The sequence below is a fragment of the Chanodichthys erythropterus genome, chromosome 12 (assembly GCF_024489055.1).
Source record: "Chanodichthys erythropterus isolate Z2021 chromosome 12, ASM2448905v1, whole genome shotgun sequence".
NCBI classification, from domain to species: domain Eukaryota; kingdom Metazoa; phylum Chordata; class Actinopteri; order Cypriniformes; family Xenocyprididae; genus Chanodichthys; species Chanodichthys erythropterus.
In genome coordinates, this window is record NC_090232.1 from 13477544 (window position 1) to 13503122 (window position 25579).

General features: G+C 35.9%; 2 protein-coding genes across 20 annotated transcripts in view; one reads left to right on the forward strand and one right to left on the reverse strand.

The window, feature by feature from the left end:
• Positions 1-2413, forward strand: part of ank2a (ankyrin 2a, neuronal) — an 87970-nt gene extending 85557 nt beyond the window's left edge. For 9 of the 11 annotated variants that reach the window (XM_067404373.1, XM_067404381.1, XM_067404382.1 and 6 more), the window contains one exon: positions 529-2413. In XM_067404373.1, coding sequence (XP_067260474.1) covers positions 529-709 — 181 coding nt within the window. In that variant the 3' untranslated portion in view covers positions 710-2413. The remainder of the gene's footprint in view (positions 1-528) is intronic. The other 2 variants (XM_067404379.1, XM_067404378.1) reach the window with 2 other exon arrangements.
• Positions 2414-2506: 93 nt separating this feature from the next.
• camk2d2 (calcium/calmodulin-dependent protein kinase (CaM kinase) II delta 2) overlaps positions 2507-25579 on the reverse strand; it is a 79078-nt gene continuing 56005 nt past the window's right edge. For 4 of the 9 annotated variants that reach the window (XM_067403753.1, XM_067403757.1, XM_067403758.1 and 1 more), the window contains 14 exons: positions 25368-25470; positions 24242-24325; positions 21409-21503; positions 21075-21197; positions 20879-20962; positions 18978-19020; positions 17282-17322; positions 14285-14344; positions 11247-11291; positions 11106-11154; positions 5797-5872; positions 5427-5521; positions 5110-5338; positions 2507-4025 (listed from right to left, as the gene is read on the reverse strand). In XM_067403753.1, coding sequence (XP_067259854.1) covers positions 4016-4025; positions 5110-5338; positions 5427-5521; positions 5797-5872; positions 11106-11154; positions 11247-11291; positions 14285-14344; positions 17282-17322; positions 18978-19020; positions 20879-20962; positions 21075-21197; positions 21409-21503; positions 24242-24325; positions 25368-25470 — 1137 coding nt within the window. In that variant the 3' untranslated portion in view covers positions 2507-4015. Of the gene's footprint in view, positions 4026-5105; positions 5339-5426; positions 5522-5796; positions 5873-8900; positions 8922-10686; positions 10786-11105; positions 11155-11246; positions 11292-14284; positions 14345-17281; positions 17323-18977; positions 19021-20878; positions 20963-21074; positions 21198-21408; positions 21504-24241; positions 24326-25367; positions 25471-25579 lie in introns of those variants that run through there. The other 5 variants (XM_067403762.1, XM_067403755.1, XM_067403756.1 and 2 more) reach the window with 5 other exon arrangements.

The window sequence follows — 25579 nt, forward strand, 5'->3', positions numbered from 1 at the left end:
TATTTATTATTAATTATTATTATTATTATTGTTATTATTATCACAGTTGAAAATTGCTTTTCTGTTGTATAGCTGTGATTTTTTTTCAGGATTCATTGATCAATAGAAAGTTCAAAAGAACAGATTTTAGTAATAGTGTGACATTTAATTTGTAACATTTTAAAAGTCTTTAGTCGCTTTTGATCAATTAAATGCATCCTTGCTAAATCAAAGTAATAATTTCTGTTTAAAAAAGTTTAACTGACTCCAAACATTTGAACGGTAGTGTATGTAATGTTCATGGAAATGTTCTATAGAGACTGAGTGGTGAACTTCTATATTTGGTATCAGTGTGTGTATATTTGTTAACAAAGCATGTCTTTACATCTTTATTTCTCTAATTACAATTTTCTATAAGTATTCTGACTTTACACAAAAGTACTATGGGATTTCCGTGTTTTTTTTTCCCACTTGGAACCTTTTGTAAGGACCTAAAACATCAATTTCTGCCCTTTAAGACACCGATCAGTCTTTCTTTCTCACTCATAGGACGAGGATGCAGAAGTCTAGGACCCACAGGAGGTCAGTAGTGAGGGATGCTGGGGGACAGAAGCGGGTGTGCGTGGAGCAGATAGACGATCGATCTGAGCCCCATGACAACCTACAGCATCACCTCCATCACCTCATTCACCACTACTGTGCCCAAAATGACTGCGAGGGAGGAAGCTGAAGAGTGATGGTTTCCCCCTTCATGTTCCTCTCCCAGCCTCCATCGTTCCTCTCTTTGAGCCTGTCCGCCCTCCTAACCACTCCTATGCACCATGCTCATGCAATCCCAGAGTGCACTTCACTCCTGCCACTTCCAGTCTTCCTGTCCAGTCAAACTGGATGTTTGCCCAGTTTAAGTCAATGGACTATATTTTCTCGCTCCTTATTTTCCCCAGTTCACCATGAGTGTTTATCCGTCTTTCAATGTGACCAAAGGGTGTTCTTTCCTTTCCTTTGCTTTTTAAATCCCTCAATTATGAAATAACGAATACAAATACACTCACGCACATAAAAAAAAAGAAAGAAAAAAATCACAATAACCAAAATGTTTTTATCAAAACAGAAAAAGAAAAAAAGTCCTGGTCGTTCATTCTCAGAACATTTAAGCTCGAACTAACAGAACCTGTGCTGCACTGCCTACCACGACTATTGAATATCATTGCATTATATCGCCACATCATGACAAGCTCTTTTGATCTCAACAGTTGAGATGTCTGAAAACTTCTTGCCTTCTTTATCAGCTGTTGGGGTATTGTGTGTCTGTGTATTCTGTCCATGGAGAGTATATATAATATGCATTTTTAAAATGACAGTAGATCACATTAGCCACCTGTAAGGATATTAGCAGGCATGCTTAGCTAGCAGCAGACACTTACTGTATTAATAACATCCTTTCCGTGGTCATTTTTCTGTCTCACCCCTCTCTTTGTGTCTGTGATCTGTAGCAATTCTAGTCTTCATCATCATCATCACTGGAGTTTAAACATTTCATTACAGCTTTTTGTTATAATAGATCATATTAACACACGCTTTATAGTTTTAAACTTACTTTGGCAGACGTTTCAAGAGGGACTCAGGAAGCAAAGGTGGAATCAATTTCAAATGATCAGTTAAATGTTACACATATGATTCTATTTTTAAACTTTCAATCTGAATTTCTTCTTTTCTTTGAGTATGTGTGGTTGAGTGTGAAAATGGAAATGTGATGTTTTATTTTCAAAGTATATTAATTTTGTTCTGTACATAATGCTCAATATCAGTATGTGTTGGGAAATCTTGCTCTGAGGTATTTATGATTGGTAAAATAAGCTATTGGTTTCGGAAGTGAGCATAATGGATGTATGATTTTAAAAAGAATGTTTTATTTTAATGTATTACATTTATATACTTTATGTGCGTCATCAAACAGATGCAACCGAGTGGATATTCCCTTTCTGATTCACCAAATCACAGGTTGGCTTCATTTGAGACTGCTGGGAAGAAGAGTGTACCGTGAGATATTCTAATTACTTTGCCTTTTTAACTGCAGATTAATAGTGTTAGCAGAGGTTGTTTTTTAAAGCTGATCTGAGGCCAGCTCTGCTTTGTTTCTCTTATAATAATTTGGGTTTGGGAAACTGGCCCTGGAACAGCATTAAAAGCCATCCTCTTAATCAAAGCAATGTCATTAAGTTGAACACTGCTACTACTTTCACTGTGACTGGCCCACGTTTGATTTACTGAATCCGCATTCTATGTCTGTGGAGATAAAAATATGCATATATATGGTACATAAATATCTATCCTAAAAAAAGGCATGTATTAGTTTACTATATGACTTTTAAAAAAGACATTTAAACACTATACCATGGCTGCAGTGTGTGTATATGGCTGAAAGAGAATAAAAGTGTATAAGTGTCATAAGCTTCGTGTTGTGTTTATTTTCTGGTTGTGTGTGGAGAGGAATCTGACACATGACGTCAAACATACAGTACATATCACACCTTTATTGTAGTTTTCATTAAATATGTTGATTTGCTAGCGCCACCATGGCAACAAATTATGTAGTTCTTCACATCCTCATATTGGCGTCGAGGTTTTGTAAGTATCAGCAGAGGAAATGTCTTTAAGAAGAGAAAAAGGAACATGGAGAAAACGGAAAGTACTGTGTTGGCATAGTCCAGTAGTTGTGAGGTTTTTCCTCACGGAAGACCGTTCCATTCCGACAAAACATCATCTTCCGATTGAGTGGCGCACAGACAGAAAGTCGCCACTAGGGGGCAGTGTGCATGCTTGTAAATCAGGCTCAGCTCAATTTCACTCTTCTTGCTTTTGGCGAAAATAATGTCGGGATAAATAAAAATCACAAACGTCGTGTGAAAATGATACATGTAGTTTCTCATAAGCTACTTATATTTATTTTTCTCATACAGCCATGATATAAAGTCAAAGGATATTTTCACAGCCACTCAGTATAGGAAAATTAAGCTACATAGATCTGAAGGAAGGGTGATAGTGATACTTAAAGATATGTTGGATCATAATGATGATATTCACTATCATCATTATTGTATCAAATCCATATGATATTGATAGAAATAAAACACAATTTGATAAGGAAACCATGAATTACACAACATAAATAAAAAAAATAAATAAAAAAAAACCCAGCATGGTCATTCAAAAATAGTCCTCCATGCATTCACCCAAAGCTTGTCAGTTTGATGTATCATATATGCTACATTCTCATTGATATTGTGTTTTTTTCTCATATTCTATGACATAAAGGTAAACATACAGTCCTTATTAGTATTCTGCAGTTCTCTTAAATCAAGTAAAGTAAATCAGAATCTTCAAGGAGCCAAACATTGTAAGCTAGCGAATATAAACAAAGCTTTTTGACAGCGGTTACTAAAATCTTTAATTTTGCTGTAAGCCAGAATTTAATGTACGTATTTTTAAAGGTTTTTTTTTTTTAAAAGATTTTTTATTTTATCATTTTTTATCTGAACGATCACGACATATGTACATCACCAGAACAATAGCAAGCTCAATATTAACATTCTTATCTTTCAAAATTTGATATATTGCACACACATAAATAGACATAAAAATACAGTACAGACTTGGGGAAAGGTGATTCTCTTTACATATCTATACATTTAAAATGCATACCAAAACAGCTTAAAAAAAGAAACAGAAAATAAAATGTTAAAAATACACTCCTTTTAATAATGTCCATATATGCGAATGGCCCACGGGTTTTGGTGTACGTGATGACCTTTAGCAAAACGCTTGAACTCTCTGGTCCATGTGCGATAACATGTAAACGACCCTCAAGGGGAAAGGGAGAGGGGCGTGGTTGTTGGAAAGAAGGTGTGGCTTAGGAGACACACCTTAAGCTTGACTGACAGACGGTTGGGTTTTTGCTGATGGTTTCTCCTCAGTTGGGGAAATATTGAAGCTTAATATTCCATTAACTACAACAATATACACAGACAAACACACATCAGCAAAACCTAGAAATAAGCATGACATTAAATTAGTATTATCAAATTCCACTAAATTCTGAATTAATGTTTCTGACCGATATATCTTTATGTAGCACAACTAAGTCACTAAAAATAACAACGACAGGTCATTCTTAAGTCATTAGTTCTGCATTTGTGTCCTGATTATACACTACCATTCAAAAGTTTGAGGTCAGTACGATTTTATACTTTTATAGGAAGTCTCTTATGCTCACCCAGGCTGTATTTTTGATCAAAAATACAGTAAAAAAATAAATATTAAGAAATATTCATTTGAAATGTATTAAAATAGAAAACAGTAATTTTAAAATTATTTTAAATGGTTATTTATTCCTGTGATACACTGCTTCATGAAGCTTCTGAGCACAAATGAATCAGTGTTTTGAAATCGTCCATCACTAAATAAGTCAGGTTTTTTTTGTTTTTTTTTTGGCGCACCGAAAATATTCTCGTCGCTTTATAATATTAATATTGAATCACTGTACTCACATGAACCGATTTAAATATGTTTTTAGTACCTTTATGGATCTTGAGAGAGGAAGTGTCATTGCTTCCTATGGAGGCCCATCGGATTTCAACTAAAATATCTTAATTTGTGTTCCGAAGATTAATGAAGGTCTTACGGGTGTGGAACGACATAAGGGTGAGTCATTAATGACATAATTTTCATTTTTGGGTGAACTAACCCTTTAATATTTCACAATATTTCTGTTTTTACTGTATTTTTGATTTTAAAAAAAGATTGGGTGAGCATAAAAGACTTCCTTTAAAACATAAAATCTTTTGTTTGACAGACCTCAAACTTTTGAATGGTAGTGTATAATCGGGACACAAATTAATAAGAATGACCTGTTGATATTCTTAGTGTGTGTGTTATATATATATATATTAGACATGTTAGACATGATTAATTGCGATTAATCGATTTGACAGCATTATTTAAAATAGAAATCTTTTGTAACAATATAAATGTCTGTACTGTCACTTACAGATAATATGATCAACTGAATTAGAATGACCCTTTTGCAGTCAATATCATTTTAAACTATATTAACTAAACAGTAGAACTTACTTGACGGGCACACTGGGGGCTCCAGAGCGATGGAAGTGTATGTTCAGCCACTTGCCATCTCGACGGTGCCAGACACGGGTCTCCTCTGACTGCATGGTGCGTGGCATCCCACTGCCATCCATGTACTGGGTCAGACGGATGTACGCGATACATGCCGCATCCTCCCCGATCAGGTGCACATGGGGGTTCAGCAGGATAGTGTGTACAGGCTTATTACCTTTGGACAGAGCTAAAGGAAAAGACAAAGATAATACAGTGATCAAAATACCATTGTAAAACTCTTCCAGATATTATTTTCAAGATACTGGTCTAGATACCATTCTCAAAGTAGAACCTGTGGAAGTCATGTCCCTCCACCAGGTTTCCCAAAGCTTCTGGCTCAAAGGAAGTAAGACCAGGATCACAAATCTTTCTGTGAGAAAAAGAGCACAAAGTATAGCTAAAAGTCTTGTTTTGTGGGTACAAAAACACAGGAACGTTCCAATTTTGAACGTATGTGGTCACTGATATCATCTGAATTTCCTTCTGATCTCCAATCTGCCAATCAAAAGGTGTAATTAAATGAGGCTTGGTTCTAATTAAAGACGGAGCACCTGTTGTGAAAAGGTGACATTAAATATAATCTCAGTAATCAAGAGAAAATAAAACAATGCATTAGTGTTCTCAAGGGTTTGTGTGTTCACTCACGCGTAAGCCTCAAAGTCGCCGTTGTTTATGGATTCAATCAGCTGTTCGGTCACCTTTATGATCTCCTGCTTTCGAGCTGAAACACACAGAGACGTCTAGCGTGTGAGTCAGACATCCTCGCGGCACGAAAATCACAATTATTAATTAACATCCCAACTCATTTCAAAGCTTGAATGAATTTATGCAATCCACAAAATGCAAACCTTTGTTTAGAAAGCACCAGAAAGTTTTTTTACAGTGAACCTTTATTGTTTCTGTCTTTTCAGTTATTAGTTGGCTTTAGGGCTGGGTGATATATTGAATATTTGCAATGAATTATATATATTGTAATGACTTTAAGAAACTTAATGGCCAAATTAAAAGCATGTGATGTGACAAGTTTCACAATTCTTTTTTGTCTAACAATTCATGAATATAAGAGTGTTTTAACCTGTTAACTGTCACCACTTTTTTTATATTGACATAAAAATGCACTACCCAAACTTAAATGGTTGTAATTCAAGAATACTTTGGAGTATAGACATAAGGCGGGTCTTGTTTTAAAGATGATTTTTTTAATATTGTAGAAGTGAAATAAATGAGGTAAGTGAAACAGAAAAAAAGTAATAGAAGTTTAAATTTATAAAAAAGTAAAAATATAATATTTTAGATTTTATATAAAACATATATTTTACAAAACATATTTTATATAAAATATATATTTTACAAAACAAGTTTTACTCTAAAACTGCAAGAAAATTAAAGCCAAACATCTGAACAAGTTGTGTTCCAAATTTTAGGTTGATTTCTTAAAAAATGAGCTTTCAGTGAGATTTTGTTTGGGCGCAGTACCAAACTTTTTCACTAGATGACAACCAAGCTCCATTACTGACCATATAAAGGCGCCTCCATTTCCATATATGGTTTGAGCGATCTGAACCATTATATTTCCATTATTTTCATACAATTTATGAAGTAGACATCCTATATAGAAGTAGTATGGGAAGTTTGATATGAATTCAACCTCTAATAAACATAAAAACAACATGTATATGGGTTATAGCTCGCTGCCACAATCATAATTATTATTTTTTTTCCCCTATTTAAAATATTTTCAGACCTTTTTTCTCAAGAAATTGAATGGATGATATCTTTTGAACTCTTGGCATGAAAACAAACATGTTCAAAACCAATCTTTCATGATTTTTCATGTTCATCACTATTTCAAAATAAAGGTCTGAACATGTCTTATGAGTATGAAAATATTCTTGTTGCAAATTGATAAATTACTGCACCTCTGTAATTTATTTTGAAAATCACCAAATATGAAATATGAAAAGTAGAGATTGTACGCTTTCAAATGATATATAGTTTGTCAAGATTAGTTTAGGTTTATTATAGGATATTACTGTTTTGGCTGTGGGCCCACCGGTGGGCCAGTGACAGTTAACAGGTTTTAATGGTGTCTCTGATTTAAACTCAAGAAACAAATAGTTGATTTTGATCATTTTGATTCATTTCAGTGAATCAGATCAAACTGACCATCACCTGGACACATTCAAAGGAAATTCCTGCATTGCATAATAAATGTAAGTAAATTATTGATATATTGATGCATTTAAATAAAAACTAAATCCCGATTTTTTTTCCGACAGAAAATGAAAAGTTGTGATTTTCTAGGCTGATATGGCTAGGAACTATACTCTCATTCAGGCGTAATAATCAAGGAACTTTGCTGCCGTACCATGGCTGCAGCAGTGCAATGATATTATGCAGCGCCTGTGAGCCCCTGCTTGCACAGGGAACGTGCCTTGCAACCATGGAGACGTTTGTGAGAGACGCTGCGTAATATCATTGCACTGCTGCAGCCATGGAACGGCAGCAAAGTTCCTTGATTATTACACCTGAATGAGAGTATAGTTCCTAGCCATATCAGCCTAGAAAATCACAACTTTTCATTTTCTGTCGGTCTTAGTACACGATTTAACTACAGAAGAGTCAAGTTTTAAATAGGAAAAATATCAAAACTCTTTGGTCATTTTTAAGCGCGATGCTAACGGTCTAATCATTTTCAATGAACTATGCTAAGCTATGCTAAAAGTGGTACCGCCAGAACCGGAGATGGGCTGAATGGATTCGAAAACGGTAAAACTCAACTGTTTAACTCTAGGGGAGTTGGAAAATGAGCCTATTTTCAAAAAAAGTGGAGTGTTCCTTTAAGCCATCCTATGTGTATATGACTTTATTCTTTCAGTCAAACACAATCAGAGTTATATTAAAACATATTTTGGCTCTTTCAAGCTTTAGAATGGGAATGAATAGTAACCGCGATTTTGAAGCCCAAAAAAAGTATATCCATCCTTCATAAAAGTTATCCATGTGGCTCATGGGGGTTAATAAAGGCCTTCTGAAGCAAAGTGATGTGTTTTTGTAGGAAAAATATCTATATTTATAACTTTTACAAACTAGAATCTCTGGGTTCCGAACACGATTTGATTCCAGCTTAAAAGTGAACTTTGACCGGACACATGACGCATTGACTAACGGGGAAGCGCAGAGGAGAGCAAAACAAAACAGTGGTCACAAATTAGAAGTCTACAATGAGAATTTTTGGATGAATGTGCTTTTTTTGGGCTTTAAAATCACAGTTACTTTTCACTCTCATTACAAAGCTTGGAAGAGCAAGAATATTTTTAATATAACTCTGATTGTGTTTGACTGAAAGAATAAAGTCATATTCACCTAGGATGGCTTGAGGGTGAGTAAATCAAGGGATAACTGCCATTTTTGGGTGAACTAACCCTTTTTTAAGCCATTTCAGAGCAAATACTGTATATAAACATGCAAATGCTCATTTTTTGGCTTCATTTATTTATATCGCCCAGCCCTAATTAGCTTACAGAGAGGTTGTGTGAATTTTATATGTCTATTTACAATCTTTAGTAGTTCTGTTTACTGTATTATTAAAAAGAGGCAATTTTGACACTCGATAAACAAAGGGCACCCAAAGGAAAGCGTATACCAGCACTCCTAGTGTTCTACGATGAGTTTCAGAATGAGCAGTGTTTACTGGTAGAAAAATCACAGGCAACACTTTCATTCAAAGTATTAAAGTTTAAAATTACCTTTATTGATAACTTGGCAAGCTAAGGGACAGCAAAAAGATGGCTCATAATTGGTCAAAAAGGCAATTTCTTATGAAAGCACCAAATAAAACTAGTGCAATGTATCTACGTCTACTGATGATGACATAATAACTCCAGCCCACCGGGCAAAAAGACGTTAAATGTACTTTGTACTTTTAATATTTAACAGTTCATTTAATGTGAAATATTAATTATATCATTCTCCAGCACTGAGTTTATGGTGTCTGCAAATTAATAGATGAAAAGAAAAAAAGGAATGGATACGTCTTCTAGCTGATGTCTTTCGCCCGGAAGGCACTGAATGACAAATGAGATGGAAAAGGGTTTGCGGCTTTCAAACGAGAAAAAGAGGACTTTACTTTTCTTCCGAAAAGCATTCCATCTAATGCTTGTTTTCTCTAACAATGGACATGCTTTGTAACATGGGGCCTTCAACCTTTTTTCAACATCATTTTCATTATTCAGCATAATGCCACTGTTAGCATATGTGGAGACACCATTCTCCTCTGTGTTTCATAAGATATCAAAATGGTTTTGGTCTAAAAACCATGACAACAATAAAAGAATTAGGGCTGTCAGTTGTAAATTGTGTTAATTTAGTGTGGTTAATTACAGTATTTAAAAATTATTAATCCACAATTCAACGATTTCACAATAATTTGGGGCTTTCTCAGAAAATATGAATTATAATTAACAAATCTAATTGAACCATGTAAAAATTTTAAATCTATTAACAGCCCTAAAATTAATATAAACAATTTTTATCATCATGTGAAACACAGACTCTAGACAAAATGCATTTTGTCATATGGTCATGTCAACATAAAGTGCAAACAGAATCTGACGTTGAAAAACAGCGTATTGTCCTTCCAATACTGGTTTAGGTCCATTCCATATTACTGAGCTTGAACAAATCCAAAGTGATTCTATTTGTCTGAATAAAGGGTTAGATTTTTTTTTCTTTTCAGGTTGGATTGGTGGGAGGGGGAAAGATACTAAAAAGGAGGAGCAAACATCAGGCTCTCAGGCATAGAGCAGGATGGGATAACGGAGCAAGTGCAGTGGATCTCTCCATATTAGGAATAGGACACAGGGGCAAAAGGTCAACTGAACAATCTTTTGAGTAAGAAGAGGTTTGTTAGTGGTGCAACCGGAAGGCCTCAAGCACCTAAAAGGCAGTCAGGTGGTTTTCTGTCATGAGTGAAGAGCACTAAAGGCAAAAGAAGGGTCTTTCTCCCACGTCGAGGACATTTGAGACGTTGAGAGGGTGTCTCTTCATGAGAAGCACATTGAAAGAATGTTCTGGTACTTACACATTAAAACCCGATTTCCCATTTACTTGAGCATCTCTCATATTGATTCAGAGATTAGCTTTTAATCCATCAGGCCTTTCTAACACATGCTACACACGTCTATGTCTCCCTCTCCTTCACAGACTGAAATTTGTGTGTTTTTTTACGTGTTTTTAATGCTTTTTTAAAATTAGAATCTGATGTTTCTTCTAAAACTACTGTGATTTATTATTTTCTTGTCCTTTCAAAGTCTTAAAAATCAGTCCATGAAGAAAAGGCACACACAAACGTGTGTCTGATAGAAGCAGCTGGATGGATTAAAACATTCGGAGCATTGATGAAGAATGAAGTTGTAAATTAAAGAATATCCTTAGTTGTTGAGTGGCCTCTCGTTCATACAAGGGGGTTCGAAGCATTTGAACGACGTTAGGGGAGGACGGGGTGATTTTGTCTCCTGCCCGTTACGGACTTACTCTGCACCGAGGAGTTGGGCGCCTGCTTGGGCTCGGAGTTTTGCGGGCGGCCCGCGGGTTGCCAGATTGAATTAATGCTGAGGTTTCCAAAGCGTCTGGCTGTACATTGAACCAATGAGAGGAAGAAACAACAGGAGCAGGACAAACGAAAAAGAAGACATTTCAAATAGCACACTCGACAAGAAATACTGAAACAGACACCCTTAAGCGGGGAAACGAACGAAGGATGAAGGGGGGAGAGAATGGCAGCAACAGGCAGAACTTGAGTACAAATTCGGTGAGGAAAGTAAACAAGAAGGAATGTACATATGACTGAGGAGAAGCACGGATGGAAGACATATCGTGGAGGGAAAACTGCAACAAACGACAGGTCTACGGGCAGACACACGGACACACGGAAGAGAGACGACAAGCTTTACCTTTAAGGTCCTCATCCTCGATAGTCGTGTTGGCACTCTCTGTAGACTCCTGGAGAAATGTGAAAGGATCCTTGTGAATCGCTTTCAGACTGGACAGTTGCATTCATGGCATCTACTTGAAACAGAAATATGTCTTATTACCTTGTTTCTGTCCACTGGGTTGTGGATCACGGTAGTTTGTGGCTCCTGAAAGAATGAAAGGAAGAGAAAATACATTATTGCATATATATATATAAAGTAGGCTTGATAGCAGCATAATGGCAGATAATGGCTGTGTACCAGACACAACATGCATGGAATTGCAAATGATTTTGTTTCCAGGTATTAAGGGAAAAAAAAAAAAAAAAATTATAATATATATATATATATATATATATATATATATATATATATATATATATATATATATATATATATATATATATATATATATATATATATATATATATAACAAGACTATCAGAACAGCATCTCATTGGTGATTTATCATAGTGTATGCATGATAATGGAGTCTAAAACACACTTCTTCCTCCCATTCCTGCTCAGGTTGGAGATTAAAGGGATAGTTCACCCAAAAAACTTTTACTCCCCTCAAGTTGTTCTAAACCTCTATAAATGTATTTGTTCTGCTGAACACAAAGGAAGAATGTTTGTAACCAAGTAGTAAAAAAAAAAAATTACTATGGTAGTCAATGAGGGGTGAGATCTGCTTGGTTACAAACATTCTTCCCAATATCTTCCTTTGTGTTCAGCAGAACAAAGAAATTTATACAGGTTTGGAATTCAGAATTTTCATTTTTGGGTGAACTATTCCTTTAATGCTGAAAGTTTATGGTGAAAATTGTCCTTTAAAAAAATACACTCCAGAAATAAACCTGGAGTATTTGAAATCTCTATGCATGTGGATTGGTCCTCTAATATTTTAGAAGTTGACTCATCCCGATTCTCTAAAATGACACCTTTTCCAGCTCAGCTAATGAAAAGAGATGGAACTGCCACAGCCTTAAAAATATTTTTGCAAGCATTTTCTTATCAAAGCAACTTAAAATGTAGCACAATCAAGTGCACACTAATAATAGCAATTACCAAAAATATAAGAAACAGCAAAAGCATCAGCTCTTACTGACCCTATACGGAAACCTGGTATATGGCTGAAATTACATGCAAAATATTATTTTATATTTTGAAATATTTTATAATATTTCAAAAGTGGCAGTAAAGACTTTTATAATGCTACAAGATTTATCTTCCAAATAAATGCTGTTCTTTTGAACTGTCTATTAATCAAAGAATCCTGAAAGGATCATGTGACACTGACGAGTAAAGAAATGGCTGCTGAAAATTCAGCTTTACCATAACAGGAATAAAGTTAAATATATTAAAATAGAAAACAACTGTAATAATATTTCACAATATTACCGTTTTTACTGTTTTCATTCAAATAATTGCAGCCTTGGTGAACATAAGAGACGTTTATCAAAAACATAAATAATAAAAAAAAAGATCTTAATTATTACAAACTCTTGACTGGTAGTGTATGCTTAAAATACATCAAGTACAAATATGCATATTTTCATTGTTGCATTAACTGTACTATACATGGACCTATGTATATGTATATGCGTTTTACATGTATTGCTTGCCATATATCTGATTTCTGTAATGGGAATTCGTAATAAATCACAAGAAATTCTACAAATTTTGGATCAGTTTTCTCTTGCACTATGGGTTAGAAATGGCTTCTTTTTTCCCCTTTTTTTTTAAACAAACAGGCAGTGTATCACCAGAATAGGGTGATCCCTAGGTCAAACACACACACGTACTGACAGATACAATGGTCTTTGAGCAGGACTGAACGGAATTGATCATGTCTTGTCTAATCACCACCAGATTAGAGAAGATTACATATGCATGCGTGTCACTTGTCTAAGAGTGTGTGTGTGACAGAGAGAAGCAGCCTATGTGTATCAGTATGAGTGCGTCACTGTGTCGTCAGTCTGAGACGTCTGTTTGCACGCATGTCTGCGTCAATATGGATGGCAAATGATGTCAAGCTACACACAGCGAAGAGCTATCAAAGCAATGCTAACACCAGCCATGCACTGCAAAGCATTCACTCCAAGTACTTAAATTATGCATCTACCAGAGAAAGACACTCTGATTATACAAGATTTAGATTGAAACAAATGGGAAATACAAATGGGTAAAAATAGTAGCGTTAGACCAATGATAATACACCATTACTGTGCAAGCAAAAACCATAAGCGTTATATGGATTTTTGTGCTTGAGATGGCATAAAACTATATCATTACAAAACATCAATCAGCAGCAGTCGCTTTTGATGTTTCAAAGACAATTCGATTGAATACAACCCTAAATTTCCTGGAATTAAGAGAAAAATGGAAGAACATCACGTGTGACAAAGACGACATGAAAGGCGAATAAAGTCATGCAAGGTTCGCGGAACTTGGGTAGACACACCAACAGCGCCAGATTTACCAACCCTTGGTTTTCCTTGCATATCTTGCTTGAATGAAAATGATCTTAGTTACAAATTATACATAGTTTAAGGCATAAAAGTGATGCATTAGCTTATTAGCATTTAATGCATCGCTGACAATCTAGACAAACAATGTGAAAGCAGTTCTAAAATGTAGGCAGCAACATTAGGAAGAATCCTAAGGCAGCATAATATATATCCTTTTCAGATAAACCAATCCCAGAATGCAATGCATAATAAGACCATGTTGACTGAAAATACACATATGTACTGAAACATATTGATAAAAAAAAAAAAAAAAAAACAGTATAACCTAATCAAAATGTCACTATTCCACCCAATATCTGGGTATGTTTTCTGCTTTTTATTGTATTGTTAGTTTAGCAACATGCTACCATTAAATTCTGTTGAAATCAAAGGTGAATTCTGTCCGTCATGTGTTTTATGTGATGAATGCTAGGTTTTGTTCCTGCATGATCACCTGAGATTGCTTGACTTTTAGGATGTTGCCTTAAAACTAGCTACCTATGTAGATATTACACAGCAAGCTAGCTTTTAGGTTTTAGAACAGAGCTATTGTATTGTGGTAAAAAGGTAAGCAAATCTGGCTCGCTGGTTAAAAGGGGAGGGTCTACTGGGGTGATGTCGTGCAGGGGGCGGGGTTGTTGTCATGGGTACCAGTGCTGGGGCGGGGCCTGTGTCTTTGGGGCTGCTGGCTAGGTTGGTTTTGTTGTTAACCTGTAAGTGGGACGAGGAGCAGATCACACATTACAAAATATCACACTGACGGGGTCTACTGCATCACACTAGGGATACAAAATTACACAAGACAAGGAGTTCTGTGACAAGGCATCCACAGCTAGGAATTCACAGATATACTGACAAGCACAGATACATATGGGAGGGATCTGATGATGTATGATCTGATGAATACAGCAACTCACAAACAATGGAGGACGCAAGCCTGAACATATACTGTGCCACCGATAATAAGATAATTAAAACATTAAATTAAAGGTCCTGGGGTTTTGTAAATGTATTTACTAATTATTAACTTATTTAAAAAATCTTGTTCTTTGAGAATTTATTTCATTTTCTCTTATATAAAATCTGCTAAAGACATAAAAGACATATGAGTGACGGAATCGTGCAACACACATTTTGTTACTCATGTCAGAAAGCTCTTAACTATTGTTTTAGATGATATGATCTAGATCAGAAAATAAAATAAGACAAGAAATGATACAGAAATAAGTAGATGGGGTGAATTCACTAAACACTTACAAAAACTGGCATCTTTTGGAGTATCTGCCGTAGTGCTGCACCATGTATATTTAAATTAAAGGAACACTCCACTTTTTTTGAAAATAGGCTCATTTTCCAACTCCCCTAGTGTTAAACAGTTGAGTTTTACCGTTTTCGAATCCATTCAGCCGATCTCCGGTTCTGGCGGTACCACTTTTAGCATAGCTTAGCATAGTTCATTGAATCTGATTAGACCGTTAGCATCACGCTTAAAAATGACCAAAGAGTTTTGATATTTTTCCTATTTAAAACTTGACTCTTCTGTAGTTAAATCGTGTACTAAGACCGACGGAAAATAAAAAGTTGTGATTTTCTAGGCTGATATGGCTAGGAACTATACTCTCATTCAGGCGTAATAATCAAGGAACTTTGCTGCCGTATCATGGCTGCAGCAGTGCAATGATATTAAGCAGCGCCTGTGAGCCCCTGCTTGCACAGGGAACGTGCCTTGCAACCATGGAGACGTTTGTGAGAGACGCTGCGTAATATCATTGCACTGCTGCAGCCATGATACGGCAGCAAAGTTCCTTGATTATTACACCTGAATGAGAGTATAGTTCCTAGCCATATCAGCCTAGAAAATCGCAACTTTTCATTTTCTGTCGGTCTTAGTACATGATTTAACTACAGAAGAGTCAAGTTTTAAATTTTGGTCATTTTTAAGCGCGATGCTAACGGTCTAATCAGATTCAATGAACTATGCTAAGCTATGCTAAAAGTGGTACCGCCAGAACCGGAGATCGGCTGAATGGATTCGAAAATGGTAAAACTCAACTGTTTAACTCTAGGGGAGTTGGAAAATGAGCCTTTTTTTCAAAAAAAGTGGAGTGTTCCTTTAAAGTGTCCCTATTATGCTATTTAGAGGTCTCCTACAAAAGGTTTACATGCTTTCAAGGTCAAAAAACACTTTCATTTTCTCATAATATACATTGCACATCACCTCATTTCAAGAGTTTGAAAACGGTTTGCAAAGTGTATTTACAGAGAAGAAAACAGCATCTTCTCCACATGTCCACAACACGAACCAGAGTCTTCCAGGCCTCAGCTACGAATACAGTGTTTGAAGGTGGGTCAAAATAGACGTTGTTTCTCGGGCAAATTTTTACAAATTTATACAAATTTGTCACATTCTTACCAATGACTATAGATACAGAAAGACGGTTCACTCCTATTAGTTATTAATGGGACAAAATGCAAAGTAAGTAAAAGAGCCAATCACTGATTGATAAACTGCAGCTTCCGTTAGAGGCTCCGGTTCACATAGAAACCTGAGACTCGCGCTTAGGACTGCATATGTGCATTGGCTTGTCTAGCCAGGTAAATAAGCTTTTTAATGCTATTTGAGCATAAGAAACAACATTAAAGGGACAGTTAATGTCAGATTTTGTTGCTGATTTGAAATATGTTATTTTATTGTGAGTTTAAATAACATGCAAGCAGTTTTTGAGATTTCAGGATTCCCCCATAGAAATAGATAGGACTTGGTCTTGGATGCCCAAAATTGCTGCCTGGAGTCGTTGCAAATATGGCTGCTAAGTGAACAGACTTTCCTTGAAAGGGACTTTGTTGTTACATAGGTATGTAACAGGAAATGAGACTGAAATTGCTAAAGACTCAGAATCGACTCTTTCTTTTAGGAGGCAATTACTTTATTTGTTGTGCACTTTGACCTTTTAAAACTTTGCAGATCTTACCTTCACAAACAGATATATTACACACTGCATAAAATGTAATAAAGGGGCATTTTAAGCAATTGTCATTTGTATTAGGAAACAAGCACTGCTTTCTAGATTATTATAGATTGCACTTTATTTTTAGCTATCTGCACTCAGCAAAAGATTTTAGAGGTTGGTTGGAGGTTTAGTTGATTTGCACAATTTGCAGTGAGCACAATTTATTATTAGTGAATTCCCCCATAGTGTTTTAAGTGAAAGAGATCTTTATATAATATACCATATATATTGAAACACTGAAAAACTGAAACACAAATAAAAGTGAGGATGAAGGGTAATTCCATTTAATTTCCAGCAAATTCAGGGAATTAACTAAACTAAACATTTAATTAATGGCTGAAAGGTCCAAATAGATTTTTATACCCAAAATGTAATATATTTCCTATAAAACCTGAAAATTGGAATTGAAATGGAATTGATCAAAATGCCACACAGCACTCTAATATGAACTATATAGTCGTTGAATTGGAAACTGATCCAATTAAAGACCTTAGAATTTCTGGACAAACAACCAACAAACAACCTGAAGGATACACAATGTTCTGCTGCAAGATAATTCTCAGCCATTGCCAAGTACTCATGTTCATTATACATCTTTGTTTTGCCAAAAGATGAATAGGAAACAGATTTAACCCACCTTCACACCATCTGTCTTCTTGTTCAACAAGCTCTTGGCTGCTGTTGGGTGAAAAATAAAAGAGAACCATGAATAATTTTGTATTACATTACAAATCCATAAAGGCACATGCAGCAGGCATTCTGGGATTACTGTTCTCCTTAATGTGTCACAAGACCTCGGGCAGGAGAAACAACTCACAGTCATACAAATCATTCATTTTTAGGATAGGAACTCTTGATACACAAATGCAAGGCTATGGGATCAAAAAGATTAAACCCATGTCACAATCAAAACCAGAGTAAGCAATTCTATTCTTAGAGGATGTGTGTTTGTGTTAAAAAAAATAAAATGATATGCTGTACAATTTTCTCACTGCCTATGACTGTAAACTGGACAATTTCAAGGAAAAAAAGACTCTGACACTTATCAGAAATCGTCCCTTTTACTTTTCCTTCATAATGTCTTGATTATTGAACTGTTTATGTTCTATGTGCATATATAATATAATATAATCTTTTCGCAATCTAGCATTGCAAATATAGTTTACAGTCTTCAAACTTCTTGAACCTAAAGTGCAGACATTTTTCCTCGAAGAAAGAGCTGCTTTACAATACAGTTTATCACAAGTGCAGACGAACACACATCTATTACATTAGATTAAAGCTTTTCTATCGTTCTATTATAACATTTCCAACTTCATTTTGCTAACAGCCATCATGTATGAAAAAAATGCTAAACTTTTAAATACACCTTATTTATAAATGTAACATTCCAGAATGTACATGAACATATCCAGATGCAAATATAACCAGAAAATGAGCAAGCATTCAAGATACTTGTTCTATAAGCAAGACAGGAAACATCAACTCCCCCAGTAGCTCAAAATTATCATGATTACATTCATAAAGTACTGTTTGTTATTATACTATTGAATATGTGTATTTGCAATTTTGTTTTAAAAATTACATGTAGACAAAATGTTAGTTGACGTTATGAATGTAATCTGTTTGATTACATGCAAACAAAGGTAGTTAGTAGCTCAGAGTAACAGGGAAGTGTGTCAAACAAGCAAACCAGCTCACTGGTTAGAGTAAAAACACATCCCCTTCTTATGTCCAATCAGACTCTTACCTCACAGGACACACAGGACCCCCCCAAAAAGAGATAAAGCAATGATGAACAGGAAAGAAATGTTAAATAAAATGTCTGAAAAGGGGGTACTGTACCACCTCACTTTAAAACAGCCTAAAATAAAAATTATTAAACCAAATTAACCACAAAATAACTAATAATGATATATGGGGAAAAAAATAGCATTATGAATCAAATTCACAATATATATATACAAGATGATAAAAAAGGGAGTCTAGGTATTACTTCATTTTAATAGTCCAATTTAGACATTTTAACTTTGCAACTATGTGTCAACTATCAGTCATTAGAGTATTAGTAGACTGTCTGCTTAATATCTGCTAACACTTGGTCTGCACTGACAAGTACATGCCAGCTTATTCTACTAACACTAACCCTAGCCGAACAGTCTATTAATATTCTAATGAAAGTTAGTTGACATGTATAGTTGCAAAGTTACTTATAGTTAGTGTTTAAAGTGGACTATCCAAATAAAGTGTAACAGGAGTGTAATACAGCTGTAGGATAAACGCACTCAAACACAAACACATTCGTACATACAGGTCAGCAGAGCCAGACATACCTGAGAAGTTTCTTGTGACCAGGAGAGTGGTCAAAATTGCACCCTAGTTGCAAAAAAAGTTTTGGAAATGAAAGAAAAGGAAAAAACAACAAGCAAGAGAGAAATGAAAGAAAGAATAGTACAGAAGCAACAGCAGGAGCAATGTATACCCTCATTTTTTTATTAAGTATTTGGAGGATGCCTAATTTTCTAGAATATCTTGCCAGTTTCGGGCATTGCAAATCATCATTGTATTGTAAAACTCTTCCTTCCCAATAACATTATCACTTTGGTCCAGTTATTCCCAGCTGGTAGATAACACATTGTTTGGATTTTATCAATTCCGATTCCACTTATTGATTCTTATCGTTCCTAATTTCGATTCCAATAAGGTCAAAAATAAAAAATAAATTGGATATCATTCACATTTATTCTAAGTTTTATTACAAAACATTTAAATGTAGCTGAATACCATAAACAAAAATCAACAGGCTAAAGAACACTTACACAAGGAACTTTTAAAAATACCATAGCAAAAACAACTAGCCTAACTAATATAAATTTCAAACATTATTAAAGACAAGTAAACACTCAGTAATTAAAAATAACAAATAAACAAAATAGCAATCGCACAATTAAATACAAATGAACAAAGATACGATTGAAATAAACAGTGTTTTAAGATTTTCAGGCATCCAGGTACAGAAACTGTAATCAAATGTAAAATAACACTGCACTTTATAAATAAAATAAACATTACAAATATAGTTACAAAAGTTATCCAGACAAGAACAGCGAGCAAATTTTCTCTTTGTCTTTTGTTGTTTGATTAATGTTATAATTGAGATGGCAGCAGGAATATTAGGCTGCTGTCACTTTAAGAGCTGCACGGATCCAATATACCGTTATGCGTTTTCTTTGTCAACTGTTTAAGTTCACTTTTAATTCACTTTTAAGTTGGTTTTGTAAAGCACTTTGTGATTTTATATCTGTGAAGGGTGCTATATAAATAAAAGTTTACTTTACTTTACTTACTTAAGACATAACAGACTGTTTATGAGGACTGTGGCGACCAGGGTGGGCGAGAGCCGTGAGGGAATGGCGCGAGGCCAGTGGTGCGAGAGTTAATGAGCAACAACTGGGAGGTTGAGTCCCTCACGGAGGAGCTCCGGGAGCATAAAAGGAGGAGCGACTACAGTGAAGGACGAGAGAGGACCAGGCCTGGACTTTCTGTTATGTTTTATTATGTTTGTGTGGCCGGCAGACGTCCGCGAGGGTCTGCCGGCATTACTTTCGTTTTGTTCTTTGTTTATTTTACATTAAAGTTACGTTGAATGTTCGCCGGTTCCCGCCTCCTTCTTCCCACATTTACGAACTACGTTACAAGGACATTTTGACATATTTTTGTGTGTTTGTCCGTTCAAGTGCAAAAAGACGATAAAGGAACTCAGTTTAGTATCGAGCACTATTCAGTATGAGAGGCGGCTTTCAGTGCGCACGTGGGTCTTCATGCACATGAATGGTTTAAAGTCATATTAAAATTCAGTTTAATGCACACAAAGGAATCAATATTTTAATTTTATAACAAGTATCCAATTCTTTGACCTTAAGTATCCGATTCCAGAATTAGAATCGATTTTCAATTCCCAGCCCTACCCACTGCTACCATCATCCAGAAATAACTAACTTACTTTCCATAAAAAATGACAAATGTAATATAAGATAGTATAATTAGATAGGGAGTAATGCACTCATGTAACACATTACATTTAAAAGCGACATTGTATATCTGGATCTTGCATGTAGTGAGTGGGTAAATGCTTGTCGAAATCCATGTGAAGAAAACTCTCAAGGTGTGAAGAAAGCTAGGTTGGTCAAAAGACATGTAGAAGATGTTTGAAGAAAAACAGACCAAAACTAACCTTGAGTTTCCTTCTGGCATTGAATTTCTTCAAGCACTCCACGGTTTCCTGTCTGTGCATCATAGAGGCTACAGTGGAGCGTTGCTACAGAAAGAGAAAAAAAAGACAGAGTGATTGCAAGTCCTTACTGAGGATTAGGGAAATTATTATGTTGTATAATAAAGAAGAATGCGTGTTTGTGTGTTGAAACGCATACGCAGATCCAGGGGTGTTTGAGGGCTTCAGCAGCTGTGATGCGTTTGGAAGGATTGATAGTCAACATCTTATTAATCAGATCTTTAGCTTCAGGGGTCACTGTGTCCCACTCAGGAGAAGGAAACTACACAGAGAGATAAGACAACACAATAATGTGTCATTTAATCATTTTGTAAACCTTGGGAGCCCAAGGAACTGAGGATGACATCAATTTATCATCAGTTACCCAGTGGTTACTAGTATCAGATACATTTGTAGCTCTAATAGTGTGTTCTTAGTGTTCACCCCATCTTTGTGAACACTTTGAAGGCAAATCATTAGAAATTCAGACTCACGTCATAAGCACCAGCCTTTATCTGCTGATAGAGGCGATGCTGGTCTTCATCCCAAAATGGAGGATATCCAACCAGCAGAATGTAGAGAATCACACCTATGAAACACATTTCTTTATGAAACTACATTCAAAGAGAAATTTTCTTCAATCAAATACTCAAATATGAAATACATTTGGCATAAACTGGGATAATGTCTGTATTCAAGCAATCTTAAGCCGCATATCCACCCAAATTACCCGGAACAATTTGTCCCAGGAACTTTTTTTCCTTTATTTTCCCCAAACCTGTTGCTGTCTGCGTTTCCATCGCAGCCTAAAGAACCATGAAGATTAGGCAAATTAGTCCTGTGACGTAGGACTGTGCATGACTTTCCAGCTCCAACTGGATTCCGTCCTCCGCATACAGGCTTAATAAAGCCTGAACCTTGTCATCGGTCCATCTGTCGTATTTTTTAAACTCCATTGTTAATTCGAATAGCAAACTCTTACAGCATGCACCGCAACAGACTTTTAAAAATGGTGGTTGAAATAAAATGCTGCGTGGAGTCAACCAATCAAAATGCTGAGTAAACTCAACCAATCAGCATGTTTAGCACCCAAGGCCCACCTCTAAAAGTTCCTGAACTTTGAAAAAGTACTACATCACGAGTAGGGACTTTTTGAGGGGGAAATTTTTACGTGGAACTACATTTAGACCCTGGTTCCTGCGGTCGAAACTGAGTACCATTCCAAAGTCCCTAGTTCCTGTGGAAAGTTCCTGCGGTGGAAATGCGGCTTTATTCAAATAGCACACAGGGTTTTCGTACATCTGCCAGAGTAATTTATTTTTGGGTGACAGTCCCAGGATATTCTTTGAAGAGAGACAGTACCATTTAAATACTATGGTGCATGAATATGGTAATCATTCAGTACCATTTGGAATCTACAAACCCGGTTCCAAAAAAGTTGGGACACTGTACAAATTGTGAATAAAAAAGGAATGCAATAATTTACAAATCTCATAAACTTATATTTTATTCACAATAGAATACAGATAACATATCAAATGTTGAAAGTGAGACATTTTGAAATGTCATGCCAAATATTGGCTCATTTTGGATTTCATGAGAGCTACACATTCCAAAAATGTTGGGACAGGTAGCAATTAGATGCCGGAAAAGTTAAATGTACATTTAAGGAACAGCTGGAGGACCAATTTGCAACTTATTAGGTCAATTGGCAACATGATTGGGTATAAAAAGAGCCTCTCGGAGTGGCAATGTCTCTCAGAAGTCAAGATGGGCAGAGGATCACAGATTCCCCCAATGCTGCGGCGAAAAATAGTGGGGCAATATCAGAAATGAGTTTCTCAGAGAAAAATTGCAAAGAGTTTGAAGTTATCATCATCTACAGTGCATGATATCATCCAAAGATTCAAAGAATCTTGCATAAGGGTCAAGGCCGGAAAACCATACTGGATGCCCGTGATCTTCGGGCCCTTAGACGGCACTGCATCACATACAGGAATGCTACTGTAATGGAAATCACAACATGGGCTCAGGAATACTTCCAGAAAACATTGTCTGTGTGAACAATCCACCGTGCCATTCGCCGTTGCCGGCTAAAACTCTATAGGTCAAAAAAGAAGCCACATCTAAACATGATCCAGAAGCGCAGGCTTTTTCTCTGGGCCAATGCTCATTTAAAATGGACTGTGGCAAAGTGGAAAACTGTTCTGTGGTCAGACGAATCAAAATTTGAAGTTCTTTTTGGAAAACTGGGACGCCATGTCATCCGGACTAAAGAAGACAAGGACAACCCAAGTTGTTATCAGCGCTCAGTTCAGAAGCCTGCATCTCTGATGGTATGGGGTTGCATGAGTGCGTGTGGCATGGGCAGCTTACACATCTGGAAAGGCACCATCAATGCTGAAAGGTATATCTAAGTTCTAGAACAACACATGCTCCCATCCAGACGTCGTCTCTTTCAGGGAAGACCTTGCATTTTCCAACATGACAATGCCAGACCACATACTGCATCAATTACAACATCATGGCTACATAGAAGAAGGATCCAGGTACTGAAATGGCCAGCCTGCAGTCCAGATATTTCACCCATAGAAAACATTTGCCACATCATAAAGAGGAAGATGTGACAAAGACCGTTGAGCAACTAGAAGCCTGTATTAGACAAGAATGGGACAACATTCCTATTCATAAACTTGAGCAACTTGTCTCCTCAGTCCCCAGACATTTGCAGGCTGTTATAAAAAGAAGAGGGGATGCCACACAGTGGTAAACATGGCCTTGTCCCAACGTTTTTGAGATGTGTTGATGCCATGAAATTTAAAATCAACTTATTTTTCCCTTAAAATGATACATTTTCTCAGTTTAAACATTTGTCATCTATGTTGTATTCTGAATAAAATATTGAAATTTGAATGAATCAAATGAATCCACATCATTGCATTCTGTTTTTATTCACAATTTGTACAGTGTCCCAACTTTGTTGGAATCGGGTTTGTATATCTCAAAGTATCATGGTATTACCATCTGTCCATCTTCTCGTATGTGGGAAGAACATCCTGATGGTGAATTTGAATAATTGTGCAATCGTTTTTACATCAAGGCTAAATTGAAACATTCATTCAACTGCTTGAGTTGGACTAACTAGTTTTAAGCCTAAAAACAGAAAGACAATTTACCAGGGACACTCCATTTGGCTGATTAGATTCAACGCTACTAAAAAACTCAGGCTGCAATAATTTAATAATCAGTTAATGAGCTTCAACAGTGACATCCATCATACCAACTCACTTATGAGGCTGATATTTTTGTGGCTCATTCATTCCTTACCGCAGGCCCACATGTCCACAGGTTTACCATAAGGATCTTTCCTCAAGACCTCCGGGGACAGGTACCCTGGAGTACCAGCAAAACCTGAACAAAGAGCGGTTTAGAGGAATAAAGGAACAGTTTCTACAGCATTTAATTATTGTTTAGAATACTAAAAAGTGTTATTTGCCAAGTTGGCTTGTAAAAGCTTAGTCATGCAGAATTATTTAATAAAGCAGTGTTCCCTATAGACTTCTGCTTTTGTAGCCTTTGCTGGTCCTAATTACGTTCTAAACAAAACAGAATTATGTTTGTAGCCTATTTATTTTAATTAAATATTGTCTTTACAACAATACACTACTGTTTGGGGTAAAAATTGTTTAATGTTTTTGAAAGAAGTATCTTATGCTCACCAAGGCTGCATTTATTTGATCAAAATACAGTGAAAAGATTACTCTTCCATCGCAAATCGATGCATACGGGTGTCTGCCGGAAGCTAGTTATTTGAATTGATAAAGTTTTAAATATGGATATTTTTCTTACAAAAACCCATCGCTTCACTTCAGAAGGCCTTTATTAACCCACTGGAGCCGTATGGATTATTTTATGATGGATGGATGCATTTTTATTTAATTTTTTTGGGCTTCAAAATATGGCCCCCATTCACAACCATTATAAAGTTTGGAGGAGCGAGGATATTTTGTAAATATATCTCTGATTGTCTGAAAGAAGATTGTCATATACACCTAAGATGGCTTGAGGTAGTTTTTGGGTGAACTATCCCTTTAAAGGTGATTAATTCGTAAACTGGATAACACTGATCATCCTACATGCTTGTTTCTGTATGCATCAATTATCTTCTTGTATCAATTTTTTTAATATTACAACAAATTCAAACTCGCAACTCAGGTAAAATATCATTTATCTTATAGCAGCAAAGCACCACCACTGAAACGGGGTGCAGGAAACACTGCTTTACAGATATACTGTGAGAGGATAGAATTGTTTTATATTTTATATATATATATATATATATATATATATATATTTATATATATATATATATATATATATATATATATTTATATACACACACACACACACACACACACACACACATATATATATATGTATATAAAGTACTTACCAAACCATGCCTGCTGATCACCCTGGACTTCTATGGCCAAACCAAAGTCAGCAAGTTTAACTGCCGCCCCCTTCATCTTACTGGCCAACAGCAAATTCTCAGGCTTCGAGAAAAGCATGCAGACACACACAAGCATATCACTAAATGTTCTTAATTCTCCCTTATGTAATGGCTTTTCTAAAAGCAGCTATTGATTGAATAAAAGACTGTTT